Source organism: Bos mutus, chromosome 1 (genome assembly GCF_027580195.1).
Source record: "Bos mutus isolate GX-2022 chromosome 1, NWIPB_WYAK_1.1, whole genome shotgun sequence".
Taxonomy (NCBI): domain Eukaryota; kingdom Metazoa; phylum Chordata; class Mammalia; order Artiodactyla; family Bovidae; genus Bos; species Bos mutus.
The window spans coordinates 138,560,769-138,570,107 of record NC_091617.1 but is presented as its reverse complement, the minus strand read 5'-3'; the positions used below and the strand labels follow the sequence as shown (position 1 = coordinate 138,570,107).

General features: G+C 48.0%; 1 protein-coding gene across 1 annotated transcript; it reads right to left on the bottom strand.

Moving 5' to 3' along the window:
• Positions 1-2,953: 2,953 nt before the first annotated feature.
• Positions 2,954-6,856, bottom strand: B3GALT5 (beta-1,3-galactosyltransferase 5). The gene has a single exon (XM_005894609.2). It carries the CDS (start codon positions 6,854-6,856, stop codon positions 5,921-5,923), a length of 936 nt encoding a protein of 311 aa, XP_005894671.1. The 3' UTR covers positions 2,954-5,920.
• Between the last annotated feature and the right edge of the window lie 2,483 nt (positions 6,857-9,339).

The following is a 9,339-nucleotide window of genomic DNA, read 5'->3' as shown; positions in this document are numbered from 1 at the left end:
GCTGAGCACTGAAGGACTGATGCTTTCCAATTGTGGTGCTGGAGAAGTCTTGAGAGTACCTTGGACTGCAATGAGATCAAACCAGTCAATCCTAAAAGAAATCAGTCCTGAATATTCATTGGAAGAACTGATGCTGAAGCTGAGGCTCCAAAACTGATGCTGGGAAAGATTGAGGGCAGAAGGAGAAGCAGGGCAGGGATGAGATGGTTAGATGGCATCACTGACTCAATGGACACAAGTTTAAGCAAACTCCAGGAGATAGTGAAGGCTAGGGAAGCCTGGAATGCTGCAGTCCAAGGGGTCGCAAGGAGTTGGGCACAACTTCACGACTGAATGACAACAAAGACTGAAGCATGGAAGGGTCATCACCTGAGGAAGTGAAGGCTGCAGGCAGTGTGGATCAGGAGTTGGGGGAGACAGTTCAGGACAAGTGCAGTTGTATATTTGCTCACCTTGTGATGTCAAGTAGGCCATGAAATTTATGAGGCTGAAGAGCAAGAGAAAGCCCCAGGCTGGAGATAAATGGGCACCCTCGGCACAAGAGGATATTTTAAACCATGGGGCTGGATGAGACCACCGGAGTACAACGAGGGGAAATAAATGAGGCCAAGGCAGAGTGAGGAGATGGAACAAGCAAAGGAGGGACCAGCGAGAAGGAGAGTCCGGAGCATCCAGTGCCCCAGAAGTGGGCAAGACCAGCAGTGCAGGCAGCACAATGAGAACACAGACCTGACCTTGGAACCCACATCTCTCAGGTCATCAGTGACTTAAGTGAGAACCATCTCGTGGAGCCAGGCACCAGAGTCTGATTAGAGGGGATTTCAGATGAAGAGGAGACAAATTTAGGAGGACAAATATGGAAAACCATCTCGGGCAGAAGAGCCAAAGGAGCAGACATGGGACAGTGAAGGGAACGGGCTTATGATGGTTTGGAAGATCAGAAACAACAGCCTGTCTGGGTGTGTGGGGGCTGAGTTGGCAGAAGGGGAAAACACAGAGAGGGTGAAAGTACAACCTGAGCAAGGGGCTTGCTCTGCAGAGGTTAGAAGAGCTGGGATCAAGCCCCCAAGTGGAGAGGCCGGCCCTATGGGAGCCCCTCTGGTTCCTTTGTACAGTCTCCAGCCCAGCGGAGGACTTGGGGTTCATGTCCTAAAGGGAGGGGGTGTGTGGTGTGGGAAGTCTGTGGAAGGGCCAGACGTGCAGCCTGAACCCCCAAGGGAGGGGGCACCTGCCTCCCTCTGAACACAGACTGCATCCCTCAGGCCAACTGACTGCCTAGGGGCGGCAGTGCTGATTGTGACCAACACATGTGGTGTTTCCAAGAACACTTCAGCTATGTGACCTTGAGCTAGCTGGTCATGCTCTCTCTGCCTTGGTTCAGTTCAGTTCAGTTCAGTCACTCAGTCGTGTCCGACTCTTTGCAACCCCATGAATTGCAGCACGCCAGGCCTCCCTGTACATCACCAACTCCCGGACTTCACTCAGACTCACATCCATCGAGTCGGTGATACCATCCAGCCATCTCATCCTCTGCCGTCCCCTTTTCCTCCTACCCCCAATCCCTCCCAGCATCACAGTCTTTTCCAATGAGTCAACTCTTTGCATGAGGTGGCCAAAGTACTGGAGTTTCAGCTTTAGCATCAGTCCTTCCAAAGAACACCCAGGACTGATCTCCTTTAGGATGGACTGGTTGGATCTCCTTGTAGTCCAAGGGACTCTCAAGAGTCTTCTCCAACACCACAGTTCAAAAGCATCAATTCTTCGGCACTCAGCCTTCTTCACAGTCCAACTCTCACATCCATACATGACCACAGGAAAAACCGTAGCCTTGACTAGACGAACCTTTGTTGGCAAAGTAATTTCTCTGCTTTTGAATATGCTATCTAGGTTGATCATAACTTTCCTTCCAAGGAGTAAGTGTCTTTTTTTTTTTTTTCTAATTTTATTTTATTTTTAAACTTTACATAATTGTATTAGTTTTGCCAAATATCAAAATGAATCCGCCACAGGTATACATGTGTTCCCCATCCCGAACCCTCCTCCCTCCTCCCTCCCCATACCATCCCTCTGGGCCGTCCAGTGCACCAGCCCCAAGCATCCAGCATCGTGCATCGAACCTGGACTGGCAACTCGTTTCCTACATGATATTTTACATGTTTCAATGCCATTCTCCCAAATCTTCCCACCTCTCCCTCTCCCACAGAGTCCATAAGACTGTTCTATACATCAGTGTCTCTTTTGCTGTCTCGTATACAGAGTTATTGTTACCATCTTTCTAAATTCCATATATATGCGTTAGTATACTGTATTTATGTTTTTCCTTCTGGCTTACTTCACTCTGTATAATAGGCTCCAGTTTCATCCACCTCATTAGAACTGATTCAAATGTATTCTTTTTAATGGCTGAGTAATACTCCATTGTGTATATGTACCACAGCTTTCTTATCCATTCATCTGCTGATGGACATCTAGGTTGCTTCCATGTCCTGGCTATTATAAACAGTGCTGCGATGAACATTGGGGTACACGTGTCTCTTTCCCTTCTGGTTTCCTCAGTGTGTATGCCTAGCAGTGGGATTGCTGGATCATAAGGCAGTTCTATTTCCAGTTTTTTAAGGAATCTCCACACTGTTCTCCATAGTGGCTGTACTAGGTTGCATTCCCACCAACAGTGTAAGAGGGTTCCTTTTCTCCACACCCTCTCCAGCATTTATTATTTGTAGACTTTTGGATCGCAGCCATTCTGACTGGTGTGAAATGGTACCTCATAGTGGTTTTGATTTGCATTTCTCTGATAATGAGTGATGTTGAGCATCTTTTCATGTGTTTGTTAGCCATCTGTATGTCTTCTTTGGAGAAATGTCTATTTAGTTCTTTGGCCCATTTTTTGATTGGGTCATTTATTTTTCTGGAGTTGAGCTGTAGGAGTTGCTTGTATATTTTTGAGATTAGTTGTTTGTCGGTTGCTTCATTTGCTATTATTTTCTCCCATTCTGAAGGCTGTCTTTTCACCTTGCTAATAGTTTCCTTTGATGTGCAGAAGCTTTTAAGGTTAATTAGGTCCCATTTGTTTATTTTTGGAGTAAGTGTCTTTTAATTTCATGGCTCGGTTACTCATCTGTAAAGAAGGTTGGATTGCATCACTGACTTGATAGACCTGAATTTGAGCAAGCTCCAGGAGTTGGTGATGGACAGGGAAGCCTGGCCTGCTGCATTCCGTGGGGTTGCAAAGAGTTGGACACGACAGTGACTGAACTGAACTGAACTGAAAAGCAGGAAAGTGGGTAGTCACCTCCTGGGGAGTAGTTGTGAGCATTTAAGGAAGTAATACTTGTGAAGCCCTTATCTCGGTGTCTGGCAATTAGCCTTGGCCATCAGTGTCATGGACGTCCCATGTGGCTCAGTGGTAAAGAACCCACCTGCCCATGCAGGAGACACAGGAGATGGGAGTTAGACCCCTGGATCGGGAAGACCCCCTGGAGGAGGCATGGCAATCCACTCCAGTATTCTTGCCTGGAGAAATCCATGGACAGAGGAGTCTGGCGGGCTACAGTTACTGGGATCACAGAGTCAGACATGACCTAGCAACTGAGCATACACACCTGAGCACACATGAGCACCATTCCTCCCTGGACCTGTGAGTGAAGACAGCAGCCTGGCTCCTCTCCAGTCCCATTCTGAAATTCACTCTGGGTGCTATTGGAAGCACCCAGAGGCCTCACCTTGTCTCCTAATTTGCACTTTCACAGTTTCTTACTCTCACATACAAGCAAGACAGCATCACGGACTACACCTCTGGCTGAAACCTGCACTCCATGACAAACAAGCTGTGAGGTCTTGGGCAAGCCTCTGGGTCTCTTTGAGCTTTATTTTCATCCTATGTAAATGCCAGACCAAATAAGCTCAAAGGTGCCTTCAAGTTCTGTAGTCACAAAACATGTTTTTCCTTAGAGTATAAAAGGTCTTCATTATATAAAGAAATAGAATTGGGGATGGTGGCAAGGGATGTGTTTTGCAGAAAACTGTTTCAGAGCACACAGAGGGTGGAGCTGAGTGTGTGCTTGTGCTCCTATGGAGAGGGCTTTGGGCAGGTGCTGAGACCAGATCCTGAGTGAGATGAACCTCCCATCCCAGCCCAGCGGCCACATGGACATGCACACCAGACAAGGTGGACATCTAAGCACAAACGCAGCCCTATTGCCAAAGGCTCCTTCACCCTCAAAGCCCAAAGCCCACCGTTATCCCCCAAATCAGAGGGAGTCTGTCCCACGGGACTGAGGACTGGCCCTGCTAAATCCAGGCTTCAGAAAACAAGCTCAGTCCCTAATTTTCCCACCTGAGAAGGTAGCTTTTCTGAACATGACCCAGCACATTCAGAGAAGCTGGGATAAGAAAACATATCCGCCAAGAAGCAGCTCCATCCAGAAATGAAAAACACTGTGCAAAATAAGATGCCATTTTGCAGATCAACCCGGCTGTGACCATTCTGCAGCAGACACCTCTTCCTGTGTTCAGGTCAAAGCTTCGTTCAACATTTGTAAGTTTCACAGTCATGTGAGGCCTCGGCTCTGAGTGCTGCTAAAGTTCGGTGCAATAAAGTAGAAAGTAAGAACTGATCCTCCTGGAGATTGGGAGCAAGATGGCTTTGTATGTCAGTGTGACAGTGGCTGAATGGGCAGATTCTGCCAAAAAAAAAAAAAAAAAAAAAGTTTTGTTTCCACACAACCCTGCAGAACAGGCTCTTCCAAACCCCCATGAGATGCATACTAAAGTCCATATCACAAAATGCATCTGTTCCTTGGCCATCTGAGGAATGCAGTGACGCTGAGCTGGGATTGGGCTTAGGACACGCACTCAGGGAGACGCACCTTGGACCAAGACTCAGTTCAGCGTTCCACATCCCAGGGGCTGCTTGAGAGGGTCTTGACTTAAATCATTCCCAGTTCCCAGAAAAGCTCCCAGCATCCTTCATGGATGACGCATCCAACCACCCTCCAGTGTGCACTTGGAGACCTGAAGTGCAGACCAAGGACAGATGGAGCCAACAGACAGGGTCACCATGGACACCAGGGAAGAAATGCTGTTCTCTCAGGGATCCCCCACTCAGCAGAAGGGCCAACAGGTGTGTACAGCAGGCCAAGCTTCACAGTGATTTCTGAGCTGAATCTGGTTTCTAAAGACTGGATTCTATCCAGAACTGGGTGTTTCCTGGGGGTAGAGCTGCAGCCACTGCAGCAATGTCTTTGTAGTGAGTTGAGTGCCAAGCTGCTAACAGGGTCTCAGGCCAGCCAGACTCATCGTGAACCCAGGGAACTCAGTACCGGAGGGACGGGGGGCATTGGTTCACCCAAGTCTCTGCACTAAAAAGCACAAGAATGGGACTTGAGGAGGAAGAGGGGACTCTTACAAGGGACTGACGGATGCCAGCAGCAAGGCCCCCCTTGAAGCCCCCATGGCCACAATCCTCTCCCAGGAGGCAGCTCACAAGGGTGGACTGAGACGGGGGCTGCCGCCTGGGATCTGACGACACTGGGCTCTCCCCCTCGCTCTGGTGTCTGCCGGCTGTCATCCTTGAGACAGGTCCCCATCCCTCTCTAAGCTGCTGTCTCCTTGTTTGTGAAGTGGCAATGGTGACACCCACCACTCCATGTGGATGCTGTCTCCTGACATGAGAAGATGCAGCTGCACATGAGTTAGTGCCTCAGGGTAGGTGCTCAAGAGATGGTGTCTATTATGGCTCGGGTACCAAATGGGGCTTCATCCGTGGTGGCATTTATGTTTAGACAGGGAAGGCTGCAGGACCTTGTGTTCTGCCTCTTCCTTCCTTGCTCCCTCCCTGACCTGGGGAGTCTCAGCCACACCATCAAAGATCTTTCAAAAGCCATCACCGAGGTGGTCCACAGGCACTTCTAGGCTCCCCTCAGTTATCTGGACACTCTTCTGGCAGGGAACCTTCCAGAGCCTGCCAGTACCTCAGGATGTCTCGTGGCTTGATATGATGGGAGGCCACAATCTTCTTATAACGGCAGGTGGTGAACGGTAACCCTTCAGGGAAGAAAGTCTGCTCAGAGTGAAGTTCCTCCAGTCTGATCTTCAGTCTTTTCAGGCAGAGCCCCACAAAGACATCTTCCAGTTTAATGAAGGGCACGCTATTGGCAACATGGTACACCTCACCCGCCACGTCGCTAGAGAAAACGTAGCCAGTGCCAGAGCAGAAGGGTGGGTACTTGTCCCACGGATATTCGTACTTACTGACAAACCACTTATTGAACCGTTTCCTGATGGGATACTCGTTCAGTTTTAGGAAGCCGGTGAAAAACCGAGTTGTTCTGTTTTTCTTCAGGAGCAGTTCAGTAAGATAGTAGATATTGACGAACATGTCAGAGTCTGTTTTCATCACAAAAGTTGTCTGTGGACAAAAGCTGTAGATCCACTGCATCCCCATCATGGTCTTCAGGGTCAGATTGAAATAATCATCTGTGAAGTCCTTTTGGATAATATCACGAAACTTCTGGCTCTCCTTGGCTACTTCTCTTGAGATGTGTTTACTGGGAGAAGTTCCCAGGAGAAAGAATGTTTTTATCCGCTTTCCCTTTATGATCTTTTCTTTTCCCCATGTGCTCCGGATGACCAAGCGGACAAACCACTGCTCATGAGATGAAGCTACCAGCAGTATAAGAAAGGGGGGATCCTGCCCACAATCTATATCTGGGAGCTGAAGGAAGTCCCCAAGTTCATTCTTGAAAATCACTGGTTCTCCTTTAAAAGGATTCAGATCCTCCAGGTTATAATACAGACAAAAGACTCCCAGGACCATCAGGGAAATATATACCCATCTCATCTTCATGTAAGCCATCTGAAAGGAAAACAATCAAATGGTTAGACCTCAAAAAGCAGGAGTATAGCTTTGCCCTGGGTGGCTGAGATGGGGGATGAGACGAGACCCATGCTTCATAGCTCAAGTTTTAGAAACTCTGGAGTCTTGTTGCAGACACAAGTGGAGTGATGAGATTCCACAGGGAGGCAGAGATGAGTGCCACCGTCTCTCACTCCCTGGTGGAAGATTGGGACCACAGGAACCAGGCAGTGGTCCTGGCTCCTTCAGGGCGGGAGTCTCAGATCCCTGATCTAGAAGGACATGGAACCACACAGCTCACTAGGTCTGTCCTTCCAGTTCTGCCCTTCTCTGACTCCATAATGGCATCTAGCTAGAGAACCTGCAAGGCTGGAAAGCATATGTCCTAGACCCAAATGTACAGACCCCTGGCATTCTTCTTTGACTGATTTAAGCACCATTTCATCACTCCCAGAAAGAAGCAAGACCAGTCTTCAATGTGTACTACTACCTTGGAATTCCATCTGTGCAAAGCAGTGGCTTTTTTTCTTTTCTTTTCTTTTTTAGGTTACTTTTTAAATCTCCTATTCTTTCACTGGACTTCCCAGGTAGCACTAGTGATAAAGAACTCACCTGCCAATGCAGGAGATGTAAGAGGCATAGGTTCAATCCCTGGGTGGGGAAGATCCCCTGGAAGAGGGCATGGCAACCCATTCCAGTATTCTTGCCTGGAGAATCCAATGGACAGAGAAGTCTGGCAGGCTAAAATCCATATGGTCCCACAGAGTCAGACACGACTAAAGCGACTTTACATGCACGCATGTTCTTTTGCTCACCTATCTCTTTTATTCTCCACAAATCCAGGATCATCCATGTCAGCATTATAACATTAAGAAAGCAAATAACTCACCCTTTTCCTGGGTAAGATGAACCTCTTGTTTGAAAGCTAAGCCAAAGGGTGGATTCCAAGAGCTGTCAGCATATGACATTCAGCACAATTAGGTCTTGGGCTTGGTTTATTTGCCAGAAAGTGATGATTCTCTGCCTTGGGAAGCCCTATAAGGAAAAACCAAGAACAGTGTTATTCAAATTGCTCATGCCTCAGCAGCAGCTCTTTACTATTTGCTGTGCTGAGGCATTTGCCATAGTGCCGATGCACTACTCATCGGTAGGACATTATTCCCCAGCCTCACTTTTCTCATCTGTAAAATGGTCCAATCAAGACACATCCCACCACATGGTTGCTCTGTTGACAATAATACGAGCATGCAAATATCTGAAAATCCTTTTAGCTTAGTGGGTTAGGACAGCATTCCAGAACTTTTTAAAGAGACACAGCAGACAACTAAGTCAGTTACAGTCACATAGTAGAGTCCATGGCTGATGTTTAAAGGCTTAACATAGGGAGGAAACACATCAATTCTCAACTCAATGTCTGTGTTTTCAGAATATCATGCTGGATAAGAGGACAAAAGGGCAAGAAAAGAAACCCACTGTGTGAAACAAAGAAGGGTCGGTAATTTTGACAGCAAAAGAGCACTTTGAAATTTCATTAAGGAAAAATCTGTTCCAAATACATTCCCCATAAAAGAAATGGAACAACTAGCCGACTCTCTGGAGGTCAACTTAATCCAGCTCTTGTTCTCCTGGGTCCCCCAGTGGAGCTCGTAATCAGCTGGAGCCCCCACCAACTTCAGAGAAATCACCCCAGGAGGCAAATGGACTTTGAGAATGATGCTGAGCTGATGCTGTAAGAGGCTAAGAAGTCTGTCCCTTTTTTTGTGAGACTGTACTTGCAGGGCTAGGATGTGTAGTCTCTTTCGGCGGGGGAAGGGGGAAGGGAAACCAAATTGCATTTTCTCCTGCAGTATGCTTTAGAAAGAAACATAAAAGCCAATGCAGGCAAAAGATGCTCTTTTTCAATTCTGCTACCTTTCTCGGATAAGTCTGCTCTTCCTCAGCAGTTGTTTCAATAGTAACCCTCGGATCTCATCCCCCATCCTGTGCCCTTTCCTGGGACCCTCCATATGAATCTCAGTCCCCAGGAAGGGATGCTCAGCATCCAGGGGGCAGGAAGAGCGCCACGCCTGACCATCCGACTGGCCAAAGCTCGCTGGGGCTGTTTGTTTTCATGTGCGGTTGGAAGAAACTTCCTGCCTACAGTGCAGAGACCAAGAAGCAAGCTCTCCAAACGTTCTACTTTGCACCCCCAATTACATCTGCACCTCTGATTGAGTATATGGTGCGTCACCAGGACCCAGAATCCAACCCTCCTCCTGAGGTTGCAGCGCCTGGAGACAAAGGCATCAGAGGTCCACAGCCTGAGGGCTGGGAAGCCAAGGGGATGATCTAGAAAGTTAAGTTTAAGGGGGCTGGTGGGAGGACCGCCTGCTGAAGGGAAAGATCTGGAATAGACAGCAACGGTCCACTCTGAGGCCAGAGACAGTGCCTGGGGCTGAAGCACACAACCAAGGGGCCTGTGACCTCGAAGGAAAGAGAACTGT

What these genes read in the sequence shown, in the direction of transcription:
- B3GALT5 (XM_005894609.2), bottom strand. Translation starts at nt 6,856, where the DNA reads ATGGCTTACATGAAGATGAGATGGGTATATATTTCCCTGATGGTCCTG.